Genomic DNA, 27,262 nt, shown 5'->3' with positions numbered 1-27,262 from the left:
AGATCCAATGACTGTTAGCAGAATATGTCATCGGTGGGTTCAGGAGGGTAATACGCAACGCCGTGCTGGATCCTAACGGCCTCGTATCAATAGCAGTCGAGATGACAGGCATCTTATCCTCATGGCTGTAACGTATCGTGCAGCCACGTCTCGATCCCTGGGTCAACAGATGGGGACGTTTGTAAGACAACAACCATCTGCACGAACAGTTCGACGACGTTTGAAGCAGCATGGACTATCAGCTCGGAGACAATGGCTGCGGTTACCCTTGACGCTGCATCACAGACAGGAGCGCCTGCGGTGGTGTACTCAACGACGAACCTGGGTGCACGAGTGGCAAAACGTCATTTTTTCGGATGAATCCAGGTTCTGTTTACAGCATCATGATGGTCGCATCCGAGTTTGGCGACATCGCGGTGAACGCACATTGGAAGCACGTATTCGTCATCGCCATACTGGCGTATCATCCGGCGTAATGGCATGGGGTGCCACTGGTTACACGTCTCGGTCACATCTTGTTCGCATTGACGGCACTTTGAACAGTGGACGCTACATTTCAGATGTGTTACGACCCGTGGCTCTACCCTTCATTCGATCCCTGCGAAACCATACATTTCAGCAGGATAATGCACGACCGCATGTTTGAGACCCTGTACGGGCCTTTCTGGATACAGAAAATGTTAGACTGCTGCCCTGGCCAGCACATTCTTCAGATCTCTCACCAATTGTAAACGTCTAGCCAATGGTGGCCGAGCACCTGGCTCGTCGCAATACGCCAGTCACTACTCTTGATGAACTGTGGTATCGTGTTGAAGCTGCATGGGCAGCTACACCTGTACATGCCATCCAAGCTCTGTTTGACTCAATGCCGTTATTACGGCCAGAGGTAGTTGTTCTGGGTACTGATTTCTCAGGATCTATGCACCCAAATTGCGTGAAAATGTAATCACATGTCAGTTCTAGCATATTTGTCCAATGAATACCCGTTTATCATCTGCATTTCTTCTTGGTGTAGCAATTTTAATGGCCAGTAGTGTAACAGGATTAGAACAATGGAGCCTCTCAAAAAAAAAAAAATGGTTCAAATGGCTCTGAGCACTATGGGACTTAACATCTATGGTCATCAGTCCCCTAGAGCTTAGAACTACTTAAACCTAACGAACCTAAGGACATCACACAACACCCAGCCATCACGAGGCAGAGAAAACCCCTGACCCCGCCGGGAATCGAACCCGGGAACCCGGGCGTGGGAAGCGAGAACGCTACCGCACGACCACGAGCTGCGGGCAATGGAGCCTCTCCATAATGTCCGAAATGTAATGTTTTTAGCTGTGGAAACATAAGGCTAGGCTATAAAATGGGCGGAGACACCACACTCCACCTCATTCAATACTCAGACATGTCTCATTCGTTTTTCATGAAGCAGTTGCTCAGTAGTTCTTTGTTAACATGTACATTGGCGCATGCTGCGATGTTCGTTACCTTGAAGTAAGACTAGCTGAGTCCAGGCTTGCTATTAATTCAGTCACATCATGAAAATGCAGCATTGACGACGCCAGAGTTGAGGGCACGTATGTGTGTGGTCGACGCTATGAGTTGCTGTCAATGTAGGAGTACATGCAGTCGCCAAGCCAGTATGTACTACCGTCTACGTTGTACCTTACAACGAATCTCTAGGACCCTGGTGGCTAGTCAATAAATTCCATTATCTCTCAATTTTCTCGTGAGTACATTTCAAATTCGATTAATTACCTTCGTATTCTATACAAGTATGGCAGTTACTTTGTCTGCTGGAATCTTGTCATTCCGCGTTAAGATGCTACGGGCTACGGTAAGCGAAGTTCTCCTTCTTTTTGAAACTTTTCTGTTTAGATAATCTCTTGTGTCTGAAAGGGTTAGTTCTGTGGATAATTCAGCATTGTGGATTAGTGGCTCCCATAATCTAAAGGCTGCCTCAAATTTCATTTCCGTTGTAGAATATGAATTACTTTAAAATTTACGTTAACTGTTTCTTGTCTTTAACCATTCCATCTGTCCTATTACACTCATACAGAACGTTTCAGTAGAAGTATCTGTAGTGCGACGAGAAGCGTGACGCTGCCATGTTCATGGTGACAGGAAAAATTCTCTTAACGTAATAAATTGTTAATCTGAGGGTAGGAAAGGAAGCGACAGTTAGGTAATCAGGCAACATCTTTAATATTCCAGCAGTAGGATGCCGCCAGTTCGTTCACCTGACGGAGTTTGTAACATTTTATTCAAATGGTTCAACTTAGAACTACGTAAACCTATTTAACCTAAGGACATCACACACATCCATGCCCGAGGCAGGATTCAAACCTGCGACCGTAGCAGCCGCGTGGTTCCGGACTAACATTTTGTCAAATTAATCGAACTCACATTTTTGTCGCGGCCTCGTGTGCAGTGACTGCTACAGACTGTTGGAAGAGCCGTTTTTAAGTTGTCGGATGGCTTTTGCCTTTCCCAAATGGCTCTGAGCACTATGGGACTTAACATCTGAGGTCATCAGTCCCCTAGAACTACTTAAACCTAACTAACCTAAGGACATGACACACATCCATGCCCGAGGCAGGAATCGAACCTGCGACCGTAGCAGTCACGCGGTTCCAGACTGAAGCGCCTAGTACCGCTCGGCTACCGCGGCCGGCTGCCTTTCCCAAATGGGGAGTATTTTTTCGATAGTTTGGCAAGGACTATAAGATGTCGGTGGGGTAGGGTAGCTTAGCAAGACGAACAACCTGACGCTGCACCACGGCGTCCGTGTTCCATGGGCATGGTCAGGATTCGAGCTCACGGACCTTGGCGGCAAGGAGTTGTGTTGCGCTGCTGTCCCCAGCATAACCCGAGCACAGAGCGAACTTGCGTGGTAGACGCCCCCAGCAGTGCTACGTGAGGTGAGCTCCAACCACAGAGATGTTGGTCTAGGGTTGGAACCCCAGTCCGGTAGCTAGCTGGTGACGTCTAGAGCTGGCAGATACCCAGTGACACAGTGGTCAGGAGGCCCGCAGTAGGACCCTCGTCCCATCTGATGGTGTCTAGACCCCTTGGCAGGCAGTCTTGTCAGGATGACGGTAGAGAGGTTGCGACCTCAAAGTAGAAACCGACAATATGTCGGTTGCTGTCTAAATGGCTCGGTTATTTGATAATGCGCCTGGTCTGACGGCCAGTATTTATACATGCCAAAGAGGTTTCTTACGATGTCAAAATGTTCATGCTTTTGATAACTAGCCAGGCACTGAATGGGAGGCAGCGGCGGTGCATACCAGATGCCACGGCAAAATGCTGTGCCAGCACATTGCTGCAGGTGTCTTTTTTATGGTATCAAACCATCGTGGCTAGGCTTCTGCCTTCAAGTTCCCAGACTATACGCAAGTGTTCCAAAGTCACAGATCATTTAACCACCATTGAGAACGTATCAAACTACAGAAAGATTCAGGTAGCGATAGGCGGCTGAGGTTGTCCTGGATCACATGGCGTTTCGCTGTCTACTAGCAGCAGGTGGGCAGCCAGCCTCCTGTGCAGGTGGTTGGAGGAAAGAGGCCTGGCGGAGGAGGCGAGCACGGCGCGCGTGGAGGCGGCGCTGGCGGCGCTGTCGCTGCAACAGTTCCCCTTCTTCAAGCGGCTGGCGCCGTTCGTGCGCGCCGCCGGCCCACTCGCCTACCACCTGCGCGACCTCAACGTCACAGACTTCATGCTCAAGGTGAGCGTGTCACTGCAGCTACCGGCACTGTGCAATGCTACGTTAGGCAATAACAATCGATACCAGTATAAATGCAGTACCTGACAAAAAATATGAAGCACGCATAAAGGGATGAGGAAATTTAACTTCATAGCTTGAGTGGGTATGTGATGTTCAGTGATTGCAATGTCGAGACAAACTTAGAAATAACTTGACAGTATGAGCCGACTTATCAGTATGACCTCTCTGGACTGGATGTGTGCACTGACTCCTTTGCGTTGCCGTTGTATCCACTCCTACGGCAAGCTGGTCCACAACTGTTTTAACTTGATATCCTCGATACTGTCTCTAGGATAGAACTGAGGTTCGAGCTGGTCCTAGACATGGTCTATTGGGCACTGAATTGGGTATCTTACAGGCCAGGGGGGGGGGGGGTATCTCAGTATCAGGAGGACAGTTTTTAGCAACAAGTGTCATGTGCGGACGAGCACTGCGCAGTTGAAAAATAACACCACGGTACTGTCGCATGGGAGGTAACACATCAAGATGCAGGATGTCCTCGCCATGCCGTTCTGCCGTCAGAGCTCACTTGATCAGTAGCAGCCATTACCTGAGGTCACACCCAGTCGGTCCTCACACCGTGACGCCACTTCTCTGCCTCTACAAAACATGGGAAGAATAAGGCCTCTAGCCAGGTGCCGGTGGGTGTGAACCCTTCACCACCTTGGCTTCGTGCGGCGGCCCTTGTTCAACTTGGTCTTCATTCGCTTCCTAAGGACACTACTCCAGCCTCGCTCTATGGCCTTCAGTTTGACGACCTTCATATGGAACTTCGCGATAGCACCTGTGTATACACTGACCGTGGCGTCGGGTGTGCCTCCGTCATTCGCAACGACGTTTTTCGGTATCGGCTTCCAAAACACTGCTCAATATTTACAGCAGAGCTCTTCGCCCTGTATCAGGCGATGCAGTACATCCGGCGACACAGGCTTTTCACTTGTGTCATCTGCTCAGCCTCTGAGTGCCCTTCGAAGCCTCTGTGTGCTGTACACCGTCCTTCCCTTGTGCAACGATTCCAGGAAATCTGTCACTTCCTCACTCTTGAAGGATGTTTATGTGGTTCCTGGTCACGTCGCCCTGACGGGAAACGAGGCCGCTGACGTTGCTGCCAAGGCTGCAGTCCTAGTCCTCAGCCCGCGGGTGCCTATATTCCCTTCGATGATATCTGTGTTGCTGTCTGTCAGCAGGTGGTGTCGCTTTGGCATCACCACTTATCCTTCCGTCATCAGACAACCTCCGGAATATTAAGCCTCTCCCAGGGGCTTGGACGACCTCCTCTTGGCCCTCTCGCCGACTACCTTGCGTATTGGGCTCTGTCTTGCTAGCCATCGCCATTTGTTAGGTGGTGATCCCCCACAACTTTGTACACATTGCACTCAACTTTTGGTAGTCCGGCATTTCCTGTCGGAATGCCCTTTTTTTAACCGCTTACGTTCTCGTTTGTGTTTTAGCGAACGACGCGCGGGCTGTTGACTGCGTTTTAGTTTCTATCGGTCGAAGCAATATGGCGAAGGCAATTTAATTTTTAGCTCTGGATCTTCGTTTCTCCACGTCCCTGCTTTTAGCTGTCTTCTCTTCCATCGATTGGGATTGACGTTTAGTCGTTTCTAGCTCCACTATTTGTCTTCATGTTCTACAGTTTTGACATGGGTGCGTATGACCCTAGTTGTTTTTGCGCCGTAAAACAAAACAAAACAAAACGTAGGTCTCCGCCATACTTGCTGCAATGGTCATCTACGGTAGTACAGAACCTGTAATATTATTGGGCTTCCCGTCCTATGAAAGCTGTGAGTACCCTTGGAAAGGCATTCACCTAGCTGTGTATTAAATGTTCAACTTATGAGATGAGACCTATTCTTTGAAAGACATTTGTTGTACATAATCACGTAACTGTAAAGATGCGCATCTAACGCGAACGCTAATATATCGATTGTGCAGTCAAAGAAACATTTTACAGAAGCTGAACTGTGCGTTCCGCTTCAACTTAAATAAAAAATATGACGGTAAAAAGCCTTTGTAGATCTTCAGATTTTATCGTACTTCTGCTTGTAATGTGAAAGCGTAAAGAAGGTCGCCCTTAAGTCATAAAAGTGAGCGGTCTTGCCAGCGTGCAGACAACAGTTATTGATTAATAAATAATTGTCTCGAAGGAAGGAGAAAAGTAATGACTGTAATTTGTGACAAAAACGTGAACCAAGAAGTTAGCACAGGACAGGCTGAAACCTGATCGCACCATTCAGTCAGAAAATTACTTATGTAAGTTATGCTGTTTATAAATAAGCCCTAATTGCTTGTGAGAATTATTTGAATATATTTAGTTTTTACCAGATTTCTTATACTATACTTTTTCTTTATTTTTTTACCTCCATGTCATATTATTTTTATAAATGTCAAACAGCCTTTACTACAGCAGAGAATACTGCGGCATCCTGGTCGTAGACAGAAGGGCGCTCCTTCTCTCTATACAACTCACAGCTGCCCCATTTATTAATGATTTCATTTGCAAATGCAATTTGTGTATTGTTCATTATTAAGGGTCCCTTAGGTAATTATAAAATTCATACCAATTACGTAAAGAAATCCGGGTTGTTCTTTGTTTGCGTAATCAAAAACTAGCCTCATTCTGACAACGATCAGGAGCCGACCAGAAGACGGACGTCTTCCACCGCTTTCGTGTTTCCTGTGGCAAAGTTGTGGCAAACTGGGAACACGACATTCTAGTATATATATATATATATATAAAATTATCAGATTAAAATTGGATAAATTGAAATACACTTAATTTATTTTTCTTCTGTTATCATACTAGAAACCGTGATCCGTAGCTGAATATAATGGGATGCCGTTCATCAGCAGCCATTTGTGTTGTCCTCTTGGCAGACTTCACATAGGGCAGTAACTCCCTACTCCGACTGCTGCTAGTTTCAGAACCATGGCGTGGCATGACAGAGAAACTTTCAGGGAGTCCATTACCTGTTACTGACAGGTTCAGTTATGAAGTGGTTACGATGTGCTTGGTGCACAATCTGACTATCCTCCCTTGTGATTGTCAGATGTGGTTGAATGGAACCTTGACGACGAGTATGCATGCCCTCATGTCCCCATGAATGCCAACATTGGGCCGAGTGGAGTCGCCGCGTGGTTCGAGGCGCTATTTCACCGATTGCGGGGCCCCTCCAGCAGGACGTTAGAGTCCTCTCCCAGGCATGTGTGTGTGTGTTGTTCTTAGCATTAGTTAGTTTAAGTAGTATGTAAGTCTAGGGACCGATGACCTCAGCAGTTTGGTCCCTTAGGAATTCACTCACAAAATGCCAACATTGGGCTGCTGCCACATCTGAATGCCCCATAAATCTAGACATTGCATAATTCGATCTGATGGTCAAACGGAGACCCACACTGACGTGTCCATCTCTGTCAGACGTTCACAGCATACGAGCATGTGGCACCTCCCCGTCCTTTCATTGATCACTCAACATATGATGCTTCTCAAGTCCCCTTACACACCCAAGGTCTGGCAATAACACTAAATGCTAACAATACTAATGCACTCTCCTGGTCGTTCTGTCTCTCATAGAGAATAGCGACTCTATTCATTTACGTACGTTCCCATCAATGCTATGTGCATGTATGAAATTACATTGACGTCCGACGATATCTTCTGGGTGCTTCACTTTTTCAGTCAAGCAGTGAACGTACGGTAATACGCGATTGTTACTCATAAAGTTTTAATTACCATCTCGAGAATGTAAAGACATGTAAGTAATTTTTTTGTTTGTTTACAGACATAAGTTTGCAGTCATTGTATAAATTGGAATCCTCTCGGTACAGTACTGTTGCAGGCCACCATAGGGCCAAAATAAAATGGCACAGTCCATTGATAGTATGGAGTATCGTACGACAATTTGTTTGCAGCAGAAGAAAGGTTACAGCTGTGTGAGGGCACATTTCTGACGGATAAAGAAATCGTCTAGGTTTACGCTACCGCCGAAAACGGATTATCGCACAACACTCTATTGACGTTCTATGGTACTGTGACACGGGAATTCAGTGTGTACCAGGACTGCATAAATGTACCTGGAAACAAAAAAGAACTTGTTAAGGAACTTTGCTTTTCGGAGATGGCAGTTAAATATTTATGACTCGTGCTCATGTGGATTCAAAACCAGACAGATGGCAGAGGATCCTAAACTGAGCATTTTGAGATAATAAGGAATGGTAATAAATGAGTAATTAGTTTCTGAAATAGCTGGTAGCGCTAAGGTGCTGTGTAACGAGCATCTGTACCAGAAAATACATTTATTCATAAAAACGAATCAGGGCAATTACTGTATAAATCATTTATTGTTTGGCACATTGGAGCTTCAACGTGTACAATCAATAGGGATTTAACTTGTACAATATTATATCAGTTAGCCTCAAGCTCCCGAGTGTCTCAGCTCCCAACTGTATTGGACACACAGATATATACTAAAACAGAAAAAAAGAGTATTCATTAGCCAAATTACATACTAATGGAAGAGAAGGTTCGGTCATCGGCTCAGGTCAAGCAGTGAGCCATAATTACAAAACATTATAAAAACAGTGGACAATAGTACAAATATGTACAAGTGCAGATCAAGAGAAGAGACCCCACTGGTTACAGTAACGCGTCTGGGCACGAATAATTAACTTGTTGTACAAGAAAATTTCAAGGCATGGCGCCCAACTGATATCCATTAGTGAACAATGACAGTTCACTTTACGACTGATTTTCCAATCAACTTTCGACTTAAAAATGAGGCCGGCCGAAGTGGCCGTGCGGTTAAAGGCGCTGCAGTCTGGAACCGCAAGACCGCTACGGCGCAGGTTCGAATCCTGCCTCGGGCATGGATGTTTGTGATGTCCTTAGGTTAGTTAGGTTTAACTAGTTCTAAGTTCCAGGGGACTAATGACCTCAGCAGTTGAGTCTCATAGTGCTCAGAGCCATTTGAACCATTTTGAACTTAAAAATGAGAAACAATGAAGAATGTATCAATAAATTAGAACCAAAAGGCCCAGATGGCTCCCAGTAACGGAATATTTTACCCAAGCCAGCGCCAGCAATACTCCAAATTACACAACGGAATCGAGCGCCAATCAATACAGAATGTTTATACCACCAAACGATAAAACTCATAATAAAGTATAACTTGCACTCTTAGAAATTTGATAAAAATGGGTGTATAAATACAATTAGAAGCATAATACTTCAGTGGCCTTAGCTAAGGCAAGGTTATTGATCTTGTCTATAAGCTAAACGCATGTGTCAGACACAACTCGCAGTCTTTATTAATTATCTAGAATTCAAAGGGGCAAACACCACAATCGCACACAAGCGCAATGCAATTGCTCCATTCAGCCTGTGTTTTCACAGGGACAAACAGCAGTGGCGAAGCACGGCTGTCTTGCAATTTGAGTGCCGTATTTTCCAGCCAACTAAATTTGGCAACGCAGACCTCCACTCAAAGTACGACCGTTTCAGGCAGGTGCTCACAGTTTTCAAGATGAACATAACTACCATTCACAGCTGCTCGATGGCCTTCCTCTGGTCCGTGCTGAGCAGCAACTGAGCCGAGCAGCGCCAGAGAGAAGATAAAACAACGCACCAGCGCACTGGTACACTGAGCAGAGCGTTGCTTGGCAACTGGCAGGGAAGTTACATTGCGCCGTTGACTGCCTATCGAAAGCGCACGCGGCTCAGTTTCTTTATTTTTCTGTGTGCCTTAAAGATAATGACATCAAAGCTAGCTATAATCGGTTTAGAGCTGCAGCCCTTAAAACTCCCACCCCCTATTCTTTAGAGAAACCCCATTTACGAAACAGCGTCAAATGCCTGACTACAAAAGAGTTACTGTCTTAAATAGGTGACGTTAAGCACATAAGAACGACCAAGCTTTGAAAATGTTTGAATTGCGAAGTGCTCTTATCATTAACAATACTCTGGATAATTTGTAGTCAGTTTTAAGCAAAAGATAGTTTTCCACACATGTCAACATTTATTACTCCATATCTCCTGAAGTACGTGCCGTACAATTACATAATTTTGCAAGTATGTTCAGTGGATTATGTGAATACTGTCCGCAAATGTGTTACGAATAGAGTTAGTAATAAAGCAGTAATTAATTAAACCGTCATGTCTGATGCGTCAGTTTTACTGCATGAACAGTGAAAATGTTGTAATCGGTAAAATTTTTTACTTTGTAATTTTGGGAGATATGTCAGCAAGAAAAGGTTTCGTAGGGATTTGAAATTATCTGTAAAGTTCGTTGGAAGTTGTTAGGTGGTAGCATTATCAAAAACTAGATGACTAAATCAACAATCACTCTTCCTGAGAACCATTTGCGACTGGAACAGTGCTACACAACGTATCATCCGCCGCACATCAGAACGTGGCCTGCGAAGTACAGATGTAGAATATATTATCTGATCACAAGAATGCGGACATCTATTAGTGCACATTTATGTGGGTTGTAGCCATTCTTCGTCTTTACGACAGGTCTAACTCTGCTGGGGACACTTTCAATGAGGTGTATGAATGTCTGTCGAGGATTGGGAGTCCATTCTTCCTCAAGTGCCGAAGCGAGACAGGTCAGTGTTCTCGGTATTGGGGTCTGGAACGAATCCGACATTCCAACTCTTCCCCAACGTCCGTCAGTACACGCGGTCTGCCTGGTATTGGTTTAGGTGTGGTTGTTCCATTGCGTTTCCACTTCAATCACACCACCAGCAGAAGGCTATAATTGCGGTATCGTCTATGATTTTGTCAACCACGCACGGCATCCCGCGCGTGGCACACATCTCCAAGTAAGAAAATACACCTACGAAAAAAATTGGCAAGACCAAAAATAATTATTCTACAGTAATGAACCTCCAGAAATACATTTTTCCAGGTAACATACTTAAGACGTTAACAGTGCAAGATCAGTAGCTGATGTAACCGCGAGAAGTCATTGCAGATGTGAAATTCTGGTACAATAATAACAGGTGTAACTGCCAGAATGTTGAATGTAAACATGCAAACATGCATATATTGTGTTGTGCAGGTGCAGGAAGTCAGTTTGTGGGATGGAGTGCCATACCTGTTGCATTTGGTCGATCAACACATTGACATTTAATACCGTTTGTGAGTGACCGATGATGTTCCATATGTGCTCGACGGGAGGCTGCTCTCGTGATCGAGCAGGCCAAAGAAACATGTCGACACACTGTAAAGAATGTTGGGTCACAACAACGGTATGGACGAGCTTTATCCTGATGGAAAACACCCCCTGGAAAGCTGTTCACGAAAGGCAGCACAACATGTCGAATCAACAGATTGACGAACAAATATGCAGTGGACTAACCAGTAGAATGCTCCTGCTGTCATGTCGCACTCCAGACCATAACTCCAGGTGTAGGTCCAGTGTGTCTACCATGCAGTCAAGTTAATGCAGGCCCTCAGCTGGCTTCCTAGCCAATACATGGTCATCACAGAACCAGATTTCATCAGACCTCCATCCTGCCCTCCTATGAACACTCGCTTGACACCCCTGAAGTCGTATATGGCGATGGTTTGGGGTCAGAGGAACGCACGCTACAGTAGTCTGGCTCGAAGCTGTCCTTGCAGTAACAGAATTGTAACAGTTTGTTGTGTCACTGTGGTGTCAACTGCTACTCGGATCGCTTCAACAGATGCAGTGCGTTGCACCAGAACCACATTCAGAAAACGATGGTCTTTCCTGTCGGTAGTGCCACGTGGCCGTCCGAACTGTAGGCCTCTTGCGGCTGTACATTCTCGTTCAGACTAAATGAGGTTCTGATAATAGCGTCATTGTCGCTTTAAACTTGACTAACTTGATTGACGTCAACCCACGACGTCCAATTTCAAAGGTAACTAACGCTCACGACCGTTACAGTGCATATTTAAAGCAAACCTGATTTGCATTCTCATAGTGGGCTACTAGCGTCACTCGTATCCGACTGACGCGAAATTTGAAGAGACGTCATCATTCAGATATAAAAACACGCCCACCAACTTTCGCTTATCTCACAAAATTCCTGTTTTTTTTTAAGCCATCAGTGTAATTTAAACATGCTGCCAGCGCGAACAAAGCGTTTTGCAGTGCTCTCGGTCTTCTTATTGGTGGCAGTATGGACGCTTGCGACGATACCCAACGGTTACAGCTATGCAGTTGCACATCCAAACAGCAAATCATTTGCGACTTTGCCTGATATTGCTCATACCTTAGGTACCTGGATTACGCAGGGTTTTGTCTGAAAAATAATAGCTCAATATGGTCATAGAGTTGAGCTGCGCACATCTCCTTTCATACCCCGCAGCTAATACTCTGCAAAAAATAACCTGTAACTTTGATACTGCAATCCAATAGTCTGTGCAGTGACTAGAATTGCGAGTTAATAAAATACACGTAACTGTAAAATAAAAGATAACTGAATAATTTAATAAAGGGATTCTATATAAACAACTGTAATTGTTGTAGACGACAGAGAATTGTGTTGAATAAAGTTTATTTGAGAAAAGGCATCTTAAATAAACGGGAAGTGGTCCTGCGATATTCAGTTAAAATATAGACAGAAAATACCTTTACCAAATGCTGTAACGTTACGCTGAGAGCCTTACGAGAATGGTAGCAAAATCCTCAAACTGAGTAGTCATCAAAAGTACGCGAAAACTAAGTTAATTTCGTGATCCTAATACGCGAATGATTCACCAGCTCAAAACAGTTCAGAGTTCAACATGATCAATCACAAACTAATACATATGATGCAAAGAGCAGTGACTCACACTCTATCAGTTCTAAGATCTGTAAATCAATCAAATAATGAAATTTGAAGTCCTGCTACGGAGCATATTTAGACCACTCGAAATGTAGTCCCTTCAAAAGCTAAAGTTTGGTAGCGGTCATTCACTGCCCAGAATCAAACACCTCCACGATCAAATATCCCTCGTTACTACAGGCAGGTCTGCCTCCTTCCAGACTCAACACAAAGTGTGCAGAATCGCTTCCTTGAACTCCTAACTCGAGAAAATGCCAGTCTACGCTTGACTCCCGTAGTGTTCCGCTACTGTAGACTTTTCTACTGCCTGTAGGCCGTCACTATCAATAATACATCGTTCTTATGTGCTACAGACATGATATGATTCATCTTGACCACTTTCCCACATTAAACTAATATATTACAACAATAGTTAAATAATGAAATGTTATAAACTTTCTGTCATATTACAACTATTTAAATAAAGAAGTGTTATAAACATTCTGTCTCACTGATGCAGTTTACAAGAATTATAAATAAAGTCCTGTGCATAAATAAATATGCTAATGTTAAATAATACAGATTGTCATTAAGCATTGTTTAAACAATTATTCACTCCTTCTTTGTGGAAGCGTCTTTTGGTTCTCTTTCCAATTGTAGTGAGCGCTAACACATGTGACTGACGACTCTCGGATTTGCGCAGTTTTTTAATAGCACTTGGAATCAATATTTAAATAAAGTTACTGGCAAAATAGTAAACTGTTCATTAAATAAAAACACAAACCTGATGGAACATGAGATAACGGTTCTGTTTTCATTTGCTGTGTAAAAATGGAGAATCTGATGTTCTGACAATCATCTGCATAGTAATGAAAAAGATACAAAAGACGTCGTAAATCATACATAAAATAGTTACGGATGAGTAACTTCCTGGAATAATAGCTACAGTGCAATGCTATCATCTGAGACATGGTATGTTGAAATCTCAAAATCGCATGAAGCGGTTCAGAGGTTCGTTGTGTAAGTATTTATTCATTATGAAATATGAACTTCTGTTGTTTTATAGAAACTGAAATGTTGTTGTGCCACTGGCTGTTCCCGATTCTTCTGAGATCGTACAAGTATTCAGATTCGCTTTAATGTGCAACTGGGACTGACTATCAGAGTTGCCCATCTTTAAGATCGTCTGACACTCCGCCATTTCCTGGAGCATTACCTGTTGCACAGAGGCTGCGAGCGTCAGCCGTCCAATTTCCCAGTGCTGGGGTTTAGCCGTCACCGGTGACACTGCTCGCCTCTGGATGTGGCTGGCCAGAAACTGCCAGCTGGCCAGACTGGCCACGCCGCGCCCTGTCCCCGTTAGTGTTCAGCCGTGCAACGAATTCATCTCTCCTCAGTACTAGGCCTAGGTGGACAAACAACTCACCTACGTACTAGTAATGCAACGAGGTCGATATGAATACGTCAGGCCAGAGAGGTTTAAAACATTGTCCGAACGTTTTTTTTATGTTGATAAGCAGTGTGACTTAGAAGACTAGTTAATGCAGCTATTAATAAGGTGTGCCTACTGTGATAAGTATTTCTGCTTCCAGCATATTATACATTATGGACATGATCATGCCCACAAGATTTTTTTCAGGAACTACCAACAGTCCATTTCTTTTTACCTCCATGACTGAACATACAAACGATTAAAAAAGTGCAATGTAGTTGATGAAACCAAATACTATGTGCAAACTTGTGATTTAAAAGGGGAAGTCAAATAAAAACCGAACACCCACCACAATGAACCAAAGGAATGGTTCCATTGAAAAATAGTCATTACACAAGCTAAGACTTTTATCCCACTAGGCGACGAGACGGCCAATTCTTGTTTCATAGAATGCGTCAGCCGCTGACAGATCATAACCACACCCTACTCTTGCACTTCCTCGTCCGACTGAACCGAAGCCACGCATGTCTTTCTTCAGGTCACAGAAGAAGTGAAAATTAGAGGATGTGTGAATAGTGGTTATCATGCAACACGATGACTCCGCCCAACATTGTTCCTGGGCGATTTGATTTCATAGTGAATCAGTTTTTGGAAAGTGTCTTCATGGCGATGTGCTCTGCTTGTTCTTCCACTCTCGTGCAAAGATCCCTGCCGTCGAAGATGGTTATCGTGACCTTACCGGAGCTTGTGTGAACAGCTCGGGATTTCTTTTGTGGTGGGGATGTGGGATGCACCCACTGTTGGCTCTACCTTTTGCCCTCTGTCTCTCGGAATGCTGTCGTACGGAATAATGTTGTTGCATGGTTTGCATGATAACAGTCGACTCGCAAATTGCCGGTCGGACGAAGGCCATACTTTAGCGATTTGGTTGAGAAACGCAGTAACATCCTCCGTATAGCCCGGATCTTTCACCGTGTGATTTTCACATCCTTGGCAACCTGAAGAAAGACATCAGTAGACGTCAGTTTCAGTCGCACGAGGAAGTCCAAGAGTTGGCGCGGTCGTGGATGCATCAGCGACTGGCACATTCTATGAAACAGGAACCCCAGAGGTATAAACATCTTAAAGCGTGCGGTAATTACTGTTGAATGAAACCATTCCATGGTTACGTTGTAGCGGGTGTTTGTTTTTCATTTGAGTGCCCCTCAATATGTGCAAAACTATTACATGTAAACTAAAACATTTTTGCAATTGTGACTGCATCTTGCATCAACTCTCTGGTAACACTAAGATCAGAGTGTTTAAAAAGGTCTTGTGAGGAGCTTACATTGGCAGTTGCTGCTGATAACTGCGCCTCTTTCCTTTTCCGATGCAGGTTCTGCCCAGCTGCAGGTCTTTCTTCCACTTGTGCTCCTGGTTGCGGCAGCGGATGAACTGCTGCGAGATGTTCCGGCTCTTGCCCACTGAGAATGGCTACTGCTACTCATTCAATACGGTCCCCGCCAAAAGTTTTGGACAGTGGTAAACAAACAGCAGCTGCACGGCAGAGGACGGATTTTCACTTATGTGCATGCGTTATACAAGGTGTTAGAGGCATAAGGGCAGATATTTCTACTGATGACTGAGCACCCTGTATTGAACAACATTACTCGATTATTTACCTCATTTGCAGACTGATAATTATAGCTATTATGAACAGTGTATTTTTAGGTTGGTTAGTACCTCCAAGTACGGGTGGCTCAAGCAAGCCATTAATGCTTATTTTCCACTGGGTAGCCTATCAGGTACTGAAGTGTGGACTCGTGGACACAAAACAGTCTACACTAACACGCAAAGTCCACTTCGTAACGCAGTTACGACAGTACAGAAAACATCAGATAGTAGATTACGTGACGTGTTTGCTCTAAGACTACTGGACCTAGAGAAAAACGACTAGCAATCTGAAGTGCGTACATTAAGGTACTAATTATCACAATATCTGTACCTATACCGTTACACACCATGTTCTAGATTTTCAACGCTTCTCTCGTTTTATGGCCGCTACATATTTCTCTTTGTTTAGTGCTTTTGTTTTGAAAATACCTGCACATATAAAAGAAGCTACATGATACGACCCTGAAAACTCATGAACTCTTGCACTTTTATTGTATCTTGTGTACTGATCGACCGAGCAATTAAAAAAAAAAACAAAAAAAAGAAAAGAGACCACGGGAAGCTATGCAAATGAAATATAGTAAAACGTCTGAATTGTTGAACACGTTTGTATGATAAACTTATCTGATAATCAGGTACAACACTGGTGATTTTCCCAGTTCGCTTCCAGCACTCAAAACCAGAGACTCCTGCGAAGCACTCATGTTAGAAAACCTTTTAGAGTATAGATGTGGAATACTGATGTCCATATGCTTCTTGAAAATTGACAGGCGTTGTGATATCTTAAGAACGCTAGAATAGCCAGAAGGTGAGAGAAAAATATTATTCCCCTTCGTGTAAAACTTGCTGTTTTTCTCGTTATTTGATTAAGTTGACATGCATAAGAAGCATTAAGTGTTCATTACTATAACCTGATTTTATTTTTGCTTGAACTTATGCTTTTCCTTCTTTAATGAAATTTGTACCCTGAAAAGTTTGAACTATCAGTTTTTGTCCATTTCCTCGAAAGAGTATGTCCAGTTATTCTAAAATGTTGTTTTATATGTCATATGTAGTTTGATTTTTTGGAATAAGGAAAAAACGCTAGAATATTTTTCGGTGCAATACACACCGCAAAACAGGGGTCCAAAAAAATGGTTCAAATGGCTCTGAGCACTATGGGACTTAACTTCTGAGGTCATCAGTCCCCTAGAACTTAGAACTACTTAAACTTAACTAACCTAAGGACATCACACACACCCATGCCCGAGGCAGGATTCTAATCTGCGACCGTAGCGGTCGCGCCGTTCCAGACTGTATCGCCTAGAACCGCTCGGCCATCTCGGCCGGCAGCAGGGGTCATTTGAGTGCATTCCGAAGCAGTTATGTCATCAGACATGACACCTACAAAGGAAGCTTTTCTTATTTCCGTCCTTACCTCTTTATGGTATATTTGTAGTAGGCTGTCAAGAATCTAATTCAGAATGGCCTTAGAAGCACCTTTGTAGGCTACACTGTTTTCTAAGCGTGTCTTCAAATCTGAAGCTAGTTTAGATGCAAAATTCATTAATGCTCTCAATATATCTGGATTTACTGACTCGTCTTTCATCACATCCGCATTGTGGAGTTTTAAAGCTACCACACACACACACACACACACACACACACACACACACACACACACACACACAAAACTGCAGTCTGTTACACGGTGCAGACGCATTAATGTAACCACCGCCGCATTCGACGTCAACGTGCAATAACCACGTACAGACGATAGGTGGCAGCAGTGGCAGCAATGGAAGGTACATAAAGCGTGTCGGAGGTACACGGAAAACAGTGCAGTCGTCGTCACAATGCGGAAACTGCGTGACTTATCATGGTCATCGGCTTTTGGGCCAAGGGTGACAGCATTCCCGAAACAGCTGAGTCTGTAAATTGTTCGCGTGGCGCCGTGGTTAAGGTTCACGTTGCGTGAAAAAACGGCGTTATCCAAAACTGGCACCGAGCCAACTGTGGTACACCATGTTCCATAGAAGACAGGGGTGAAGGACAGCTCCGGAGATGTATATGGGCGAATAGACGTGCAACTGTTGAGCAACTGACTGATCAGATGAACCAAGTGGCTACCGACAGTGTCCCCTCAACGATGGTTCAGCGAAAGCTGCTAAGTACTCATATGGGCCTCTGCAGAAAGCACCTTGTTCGTGTACCAATGCTGACTACTGTTCATTGGCGACGAAGGTTGCATTCTGCACGCCAATACCGCTAATGGACGTCCAGTGAGTTGCGACAGGTGGCCTTTACAGCTGAATCACGTTTTATGTTCCATCGGCGTCTACGGCATTGGAAGTCTGAAAGCAAACATCTCGCAACAATCATCGGAAGGATCCAGGCAGGGGGAGAGAACGTTACAGCATACCAGACCTTTTAGCCACACGCATCCTGAGCAGACAGAGAGCGTCACGATGGGTACAGGGATTAGTTACCACAAGCCCGCTGTAGCGAGACAACAACCTCATAATTCACCAACGATAAACACAAAATATACCTATTTAAAACAGCAGACAAAAATTTCTTTGACGTCTTTCTAAGAGACAAGCTCCAATCCTTTAAAACTATGTTATGATGGATCAGATGTGACTCAAAGAAATAGCATTGATGGTATTGATGAGCTTCATACCAAGAAAATTAATAACAAAAGGAACAGATTCGCCATGGTACACAAAACTGAAACGTTCTTTTATTGGTGCGGCAGGAATCCACAGAAGGGCCAAGCACTAGGTTCAACTTCAGTTGCGGTTGACAACATCTAGATTTATTTCTGGAAATATTTAAACTTTCCCTTTGCTATAGAATGAATCGAAAAGCCAGTTAACAACAGCCAAAAATCACAGAGCGCCAGAAGGGTTTGAAAATTTGCTTTGAAGTTCATCTCATTTAAAAAAAACTTTACGATAAGATCAACATCAATAGTCAAACAGGGGGTTTAGAACTTACTTTAAAACTCTCTTAAAAAATTTACAACAAGATCAAAATCAATAATCACCAAGTACCAGAAGGCTTAGGAATTGCTTTAAATTTTTAAGTACTGCTCAAGGTCAAGATCAATACAGAGCCTCAGAAGGCATAGAAATATTTCCATATGGTCTCGCGGTTAAGGCGCTCAGTCCGGAACCGTGCGACTGCTACGGTCGCAGGTTCGAATCTTGCCTCGGGCATGGATGTGTGCGATGTCCTTAGGTTAGTTAGGCTTAAGTAGTTCTAAGTTCTAGGAGACTGATGACCACAGAAGTTAAGTCCCATAGTCCTCAGAGCCATTTGAACCAATATTTCCATAAAGAAAATAAAAAGAACACTAACAGAAATAGATAAAGATATTTCACAATTCTACTAAAATAATCAGAGTAAATGCCTCGCTTCAAAACAACTGGTGGCTACCAGGAGTACAACAAATGTAAAAACAGTGACAGGAAGCAGGCCTGTAGGGACTCAAACGTTTTGTAAATTCGAAACAATTCCAAATATCAAAAAAAGTTTTGCGTCACCCCGGTTCCCAGAATTCCTGAAGATAGACGTTGACAGTGGATATTGTATCATAGTCACAGTCCCTCTGACTGTTCAGAGTTGTCACTAAACCCGCTCAAAGATGTAAACAGCCATGCATGAGCAGCGTCTATTAGACGGAGGGGGTCCAACAGCCGATCAGTTCCAGTCATTCCACCAGGAAGGAGGTACACGGCTCGTGTTGTCTGTAGTTCAACCATGCCTAGACGGTCTATAGCGCGGTTCGATCGAGTCCGCATTGTTACTTTGTGCCAGGAAGAGCTCTCAACAAGGGAAGAGTCCAAGCGTCTCGGAGTGAACCAATGCGATGTTGTTCGGACATGGAAGAGATACAGAGAGACAGGAACTGTCGATGACATGCCTCGCTCAGGCCGCCCAAGGCCTACTACTGCAGTGAATGACCGCTACCTACGGATTATGGCTCGGAGGAGCCCTGACAGCAACGCCAACATGTTGAATTATGGTTTTAGTGCAGTCACAGGACGTCGTGTTACAACTCAAACTGTGCGCAATCGGCAGCATGACGCGCAACTTCACTACGGACGTCGATGGCGAGGTCTATCTTTGCAACCAAGACACCATGCAGCGCGGTACAGATGGGCCTAAAAACATGCCGAACGGACCGGTCAGGATAGGCATCACGTTCTCTTCACCGATGACTGTCGCATATGCCTTCAACCAGACAATCGTAGGAGACATGTTTGGAGGCAACCTCGCCAGTCTGAGTGCCTTAGACACACTATCCAGCGAGTGTAGCAAGGTGGAGGTTCCCTGCGCTTTTGGGGTGGCATTATTTGGGGCCGACGCACGTCGCTGGTGGTCATGGAAGGCACCGTAACGGCTGTACGATTCGTGAATGTCATCCTCCGATCGATAGTGCAACCATATCAGCAGCATTTTGGCGAGGCATTCGTCTTCGTGGACGATAATTCGCGCTCCCATCGTGCACTTCTTGTGAATGACTTCCTTCAGGATAACGACGTCGCTAGACTAGAGTGGCCAGCGTGTTCTCCAGACATGAACCCTATCGAACACACCTCGGAGATATTGAAAAGGGCTGTTTATGGACGACGTGACCCACTCACCACTCTGAGGGATCTACACCGAATCGCCGTTGAGGAATGGGACAATCTGGACCGACATTGCCTTGATGAACTTGTGGATAGTATACGACGATGAATACAGGCATGCTTCAGAGCAAGAGGACGTGCTCCTGGGTATTAGCGGTACCGGTGTATACAGCAATCTGGACCACCACCTCTAAAGGTCTCGCTGTATGGTGGTACAGCACGCAATGTGTGGTTTTCATGTTCAATGAAAAAGGCGGAAATGATGTTTATCTTGATCTCTGTTTCAATTTTCTGTACAGGTTCAGGAACTCTCGGAACCGAGGTGATGCAAAACGTTTTTTGACATTACAGTTGCCTATTTTCTCCTCCCTGAATCAACCCTTAAAATTGTGCGGATCGGAAGGTTTAATGCCATCAGATAGTTACTAAAATACACCAAGTTAAATTCTATTGCAAGTTTAGTTCACCACACATACACACATATAAGCATAGGTTGGAACATAAATAGTGGCAACTATATATTCACAACCGATACAAAAGAGTTACATGTTTGCACCTGTTACTGTCCTTCAAAGTAGTCACCAGCGTTGTGTAGAACCCGTTGCCAGCGATGTGGAAGGCGTAGTTGAGAGAGGCCTACTGCGGTCCATCACTGTCACTTACCTCACCCCCCCCCCCCTCCCCCCACCGGCTCCGCCCTGCTTGCAGCGACATCGACGCGTGGCGTCGGGGCGACCCCTCGTGCCGGCTGCTGTCGGCGGCGACTGCCGGGGTGCGGTCGGCGCTGCTGGTGGCGCTGGCGGCGCAGGACCCAGGCGACGCCCTGCCCGACGGCATGCAGCGCGACGCCGGCGTCGGCGTCAGGGTACGTCTTCTCATCGACGGAGCACACCCTAAGGTCAGGGGACTTGCATTTAATAACTTAAAGAAATCACGAGGAATCTCGATGGCTGGATGATGATTTCAACCACCAGTCTACAGAAAACGAGTCCTATCTTACCATTTATGCTGTACTCTTCCTCTGTCTCAAGCGCCCAACACTCACAAATACCTGAAACTATTAAAATAGCGCATTACCTATATCCGTAGTCATTGTTGCATGTGAGGAGTCTTTGTACATAAATGGCCCCAGAGATCCGCTATAACACAACTGCAATACCTTATTTAGACAGCTCATATGAGAAACCCACCTCCCCACCTATTCCACTACATTGACACACTGAAATACATATTCACCATCTAATCTTTCTCGAATATCACTTCAGCTTCACCCAAGCTACCACTTTCGTAATAACGAGCTAGCTGCATGGTACGTACACCAAATGTCAATCAAACATAAAAAAGTCCACCTGTCCAACATTAATGTCATGGTGTAAAATTCACTATACAGGGTGTAAATTTTAAGTTGACAAACCAGAATAACTCGAAAAATAAGCTTCACAAGAAAAAATGTGTAGAATCCAAACTTGATTATTTTCGAGGGGGACATCTGGTGCCGCTAAAATTAGTCCGCCACCCCAGCCCTCTGGGGGTGGGGTGGGAGGCAAGTTTAAAATTTCAAATCGGAAACCCCATTTTTTATTGCAGAATCAGATTCTACATAAAAAAACTACGTACATTTTGTCTGAAACATATGTTTTGATTCTTGGTAGTTGGCGCTGTAATTCAATAAAATCCATCTTCTCATTTTTGCGTCCAAAATGGTTATGGAGTCAGTTTATTTAGTTAATGAGTTTACTCGTTAGTAAGTAGGATGTCTGGTTAGTTAACTAGTCATATGATTAGATTGATAATTGTGTGGCCTCATGACCACGAAACAAACAAAACTTATCCGAATCTGCGGAACAAATTCATATTTGGGTCAACATTTGTAAAACTCTAATTCTTCTCTCTCAGACCCCGCCCTTTGGGGAGAGAGGGAGAATTTTAGTTTCAGCGAATCAAAATTTACAAAGTAAATAAGTATTTTTATTTATCCGTAACCCCTTCCCACGCAAAAATGAGAACATAGATTTTCTTGAATTACAGCGCCCACTAGCAAGAATCAAAACAAATGTTTCAGACAAAATTTACGTAGTTTTCTATGTAGGATCTGATTCTGCAATAAAAAATGGGAGTTTCCATTCGAAATTTTGAACTGGCCTCCCCTCACCCCCAGGGGGCTGGGGTGGCGGGCTAATTTTAGCACCAGCAGATATCCCCCTCGAAAAAAATTAACTTTGGATTCTACACATTTTTTCGTTGAAGCTTATTTTCGAGATATTCTGGTTTGTTAACTTAAAATTTACACCCCGTATAACAATAAAAGAAAGACGCATCATGAAAGAATTATTAAAATGAAACGGAAATCGGTAGCTGTGATGTACATGTACAGACAAACAAATTTATGAGTTTCAGAAAAATCAGATGACTTATTCAAGAGAAAGAGCTTCACAAACAGAGCAAGTCAATAGGTCCACTTCTGGCACTTATGCAAGGAGTTCGGATTTACGTTGACAGTGTCGTTGAATGTCCTGCTGAAGGGTTTCGTGCCAAATTTTGTCCAACTGGCGAATTAGAGCATCAAAATCCCGAGCTGTTTGGAGGGCCTTGCCTTTAACACTTCGAACGTTTTTCGTTTGGGAGAGATCCATCGACCTTGCTGGCCAAGGTACGGTTTCGCAAGCATGGAGACAGGCAGTAGAAACCCTCGCCGTGTGAGAGGGCGTTATCTTGCTGCAATGTAAGCCAAGGATATGGCTTGCTGTGAAGGGCAACAGAACGGGACTTAGAGAATCATCGACCTACCGCTGTGCTATAAAGTGCAGCGGATGACAACCAAAGGCGTCCTGCTATGAAAAGAAATGGCACTCCAGACTATTGTTCCTGGTTGTCGGGCCTTATGGCGGTAGATACTCAGGTTGGTATCTCACCACGGTCCGGGAAGTCTCCAGACTTTGAATTAAGCCCCGGTGACCAGTGAAGACGTTTCTTCTGGCGCCCCAAGGAGGGGTGAGTAAATAACCCACTAAACTATAGTTATATTTAAATTTCAACAGGTTCTGAAGTAGGAGGAGTGAAGCTGTCTGTCTTTGAAATATAATACAACTGCAAGTGCCAACACTGTTAAACTCAATCAAGTGATGAGGAAGGGAAATGCAGAATCAACAAGAAGGAAGCAATTAATTCATCTTACTTCCAGTCATTTCGTATTTCTCCTATGGTGTTAATTGACAAAAGAGTTTCCAATGAATAACCGTTTATCATCTGCATTTCTTCTTGGTGTAGCAATTTTAATGGCCGGTAGTGTTTGGGCCCTGGAGGAAAAATAGGTTGCCATTACTCCGCTGACAATCAAACACCTGATAGAAAATGTCCCCGGCGGAGTTCAAGCCATCATGAAGTTCAAGTGTTGACACGCCACATACTAGCGTCCACTAACAGATCTGCAGATAGTGTTGATAAGATACAGTCGTGCAGAAAAGGCTTCTGGGTGACGCACTGGTTGTATGCTCCCCTTGTGACGTCACAGAAGACGGCTGGAATTTTATTGTTCCCACCTGTTGACGCGCTGACCTTTCCAACAGCTGCCCTCACAGTCGTGGATGCGACCCCGCTCTGTCCGGCAGGTGGTGGTGCACTCGCCGCTGTCGTACCCGGACCCGGGCGCGCGCGGCGCGCTGCTGTCGCCCGCAGCCGGCGGCCCCGTGCTGCGCTTCAGCGTCACGCCGCAGGTGACGCACGCGGCGGACGGCGTGCGCGGCGTGTCGTGGCGCCGGCGCGGCTGCCTGCTCTCCGACGAGTGGCCGCAGCCGCGCGAAGAGGCCGCTGGCGGCGGCGACGGTGACGGCGGCCGCCGCGCCTACGACGTGCGCCTCTGCCTCGCGATCTGCCGCGGCCAGCACATCCGGCGCCGCTGCGGCTGTATGCCTTACTTCTACGGTACGACAGCCCTTGTTCATCTATTCACGTGGACATTTTAGGCTCACTTTTAGAACGTAAGCGCCAGTGAACGGTAACCAACAGTAGTGTGAATTCCGATGCTTTTTTTTTTTAACTCACCTGGGCCTTTATTCCGAAGACCCGAAAGAACTGAGACATATTTCAGCCCAGCCAACACTAGCGCAACGATGATCATTATTTCTTTGTTTTTACACTCAGATACCGCCGTCTCTCTTTGTAACAATGCAGAATGTGATCCCCTGTCTGGTTTTACTATTCAAACACCTTTCCTGCACATAATTTTTATCGTATGGTAATTGGACACCCCAACATGGTGATGCAACAAAACGCCACAAGTACACATAGTTTGCCTACTGTATGTTTCGACCATTTCCTGACAGCAGTGTTGTGACCCAAAAAGCTGGGGCCACCTTGCAGACGGGAGGTGGGGCATAGAAGGCGTCAGTGACATAGAGGCATCTGCACTAGCATTTATTGCATTGGTGCACAAGTCCGTACCGTATTTCTACGAGTTTAATAGACACAGCATATATACATAACAGGGGTTTCAGTCATCAATAATATATTCTCCTTCAATACTTAAAATAGTCTGCCAACAAAAAAAAAAAAAAAGAAAATGGTTAAAATGGCTCTGAGCACTATGGGACTTAACATCTCAGGTCATCAGTCCCCAAGAACTTATAACTACTTAAACCTAAGGACTTCACACACATCCATGCCCGAGGCAGGCTTCGAACCTGCGACAGTAGCAGCCTCGCAGTTCCAGGCTGTTTACAATGAATGGCAGCAATAATAGCTTCACCGTCGCTGTTCCACCAGATGTGTAACATCATCTTTTGTCGATCTGCGCGGTTCTTTGTACTGGGAGCTTCTGATTTTTTTGGGCTCAACTACTCCTTTCTTTTCCTTATTTTAGCATAAAGACACCATTTCCCGTCGCCAGTAACGATCCGTGTAGGTCAGGAGCCAATCGATGACGATTAAGTAGAGATACTGTATCGCCACCTGCTTATGTTTGTGATTTTGGCTTAGAGCATGCGGTGCACATACACCTATTTTTTTAATCTTCCCCAGTGCATGCAAATGTTGCACGATGGTTGAATGATCACAGTTCGTCACATTTGCCAGATCTGCAGATCTGGAATACACTGACGCGGATTATTGTTGATTAATGATTTCAAACGATCTCCATGAAACCCCGAAGGACTCAAGCATGTGGAGAATCACTAATGTCAAAACTATCCAGTCCAGAACGAGAAAACCATTTCCTTGCCGTGCTTTCTTCAGTGAAACTACCCCATGACGCAATTTTTTCTGGCTGCCTCCGCTGCCCTCACCCTTCTATTGAACACAAACAGAAGATTATGTTGGAAATGTTCCGATCCCTCCACTTCGCACTGCACTTTCTAGCATCCACAGCTCCACTCACTATCTCCAAATCACAAAACGACTTTATGTAAACTCAAATAGTTACAGTGAACTACAAATAAAAGTGAGAATTGGTAAATAAACCCATACCAAAGGGAGTGGCAACATGCAAAACAAAAACTCTACCAATTATGCACCAACCTAATATTTCTCAGGTTGAGTTTACAATGTTATAAATGTCTCAGGGTGTCGGAAAGTCGTCGGGCGTAAGCACATACCATGAAGAAGTGCTAAAGTCTCGTCAGTGAATCGTGGCGTCACCATCACAGGTCCGAGGCCTACGAGAAAGACAGGCCGCGGCGCGTACGTCACGAAGGTAGTCCTGCGCTCGCTCAAATCAGCAGACAAACTACGTATCTACTCCTGTTAACTCGTAACTAGGCGTGTCCGTACAAACGAAAACTGAATCTTCTACTGGAATCCGCTATTATGGAATCTTACTGTTATTAGTCCTATAATTATGGGAAGTACGTGGGCCTACTTATAATCTGTTACGGCTGTACTGGCGTACAATAAAATAAAACCATGCTGAAATTATTATCAGTTGCATAAGGCACCACTTCCAGCATGTAATGAGTACTGTTAAGCAGAAGAGACTAAATGCTATAAACAAGCCGTTATAACATTTATATGGAGTATTGATCTTAAATTAAATTTTTCTGTAGTACTGTTAATCAGTAAGACTTCATAATAGCAGATTCCAGTGGAAGATGCAATTCTCGTTAGTACTTACACGCTCAGCTGCGAGTTAACAGGTTTAGCAACGCATTTTGTCTTCTGAGCTGAGCGAGCGAGCGAGTTCAGGACTACCTTCGTGACGTACACGCCACGGCCTGTCTTTCTCGTGGACGCTTCCCACGCCCGGGTTCCCGGGTTCGATTCCCGGCGGGGTCAGAGATTTTCTCTGCCTCGTGATGACTGGGTGTTGTGTGCTGTCCTTAGGTTAGTTCGGCTTAAGTAGTTCTAAGTTCTAGGGGACTGATGACAATAGATGTTAAGTCCCATAGTGCTCAGAGCTATTTTTTTTTTTTTCCTCATGGATCTCGCACAGGTCAGTAAGGCACCGCCGCGGGCTGTGCTCTCGGTGATATGGGGACGGGAAGGCGTTGCCGCCCACGTGTTCTGCAGTACAGTGCGGCTCTCACCTCATTGCTACCGTAGACAGCCCATCACTTGCTCAGGTGAAAACAATAGACTGTGTGGTCTAAAATGTCAATTGACGTGAAGACTAGGCTCTTGTCATCCACTACGGTTCGACAAAAACTGAAGCAAATGTTCATGGGCCGGTCATGGGGCTGTGCGAATGCACTGCACCTGATCGGTGTGCAAATCATCCGCAATTTACCCTCAGTGGAAGATGTCTGCTATGTCCTAGTAAGCAGCAACGGCAGATCGCCGCTGTGGTATGCGGCAGGTTGACTATTAACCTGTGTTATAGTCAGCTAGTGTGTAGCAGCCGCACCATCATCAGTCACCTTGATGCGGTGTCACTGAAGCTCAACAGACTATCGTTCTCTCTGTTACAGTGACACAGACAGAGTGGCACCGCGACTGTATGTGTATTTGAGCTCTGAAAGCCCCGTTATTTAAAGGGCCAGTCCGACGCCTATGACGTGTTGGTTCTGGGTGCAAGATCGGATTTGTCCCCATTTATCA

The 27,262-nt window shown here is 44.8% G+C and overlaps 1 protein-coding gene across 1 annotated transcript in view; it reads left to right on the top strand.

Annotated features, from left to right (window-relative positions):
- The window catches only part of LOC124613627, a 76,598-nt gene extending 52,400 nt beyond the window's left edge, over positions 1–24,198 (top strand). The window contains exons 3-6 of the mRNA XM_047142341.1: positions 3,544–3,721; positions 15,343–15,488; positions 20,945–21,101; positions 23,950–24,198. Of these exons, the coding sequence (XP_046998297.1) occupies positions 3,544–3,721; positions 15,343–15,488; positions 20,945–21,101; positions 23,950–24,198 (730 nt within the window). The remainder of the gene's footprint in view (positions 1–3,543; positions 3,722–15,342; positions 15,489–20,944; positions 21,102–23,949) is intronic.
- The last annotated feature ends 3,064 nt before the right edge of the window (positions 24,199–27,262 follow it).

The sequence above is a fragment of the Schistocerca americana genome, chromosome 4 (genome assembly GCF_021461395.2).
Source record: "Schistocerca americana isolate TAMUIC-IGC-003095 chromosome 4, iqSchAmer2.1, whole genome shotgun sequence".
Lineage (NCBI taxonomy): Eukaryota > Metazoa > Arthropoda > Insecta > Orthoptera > Acrididae > Schistocerca > Schistocerca americana.
This window is presented reverse-complemented; position numbering and strand designations above follow the sequence as displayed.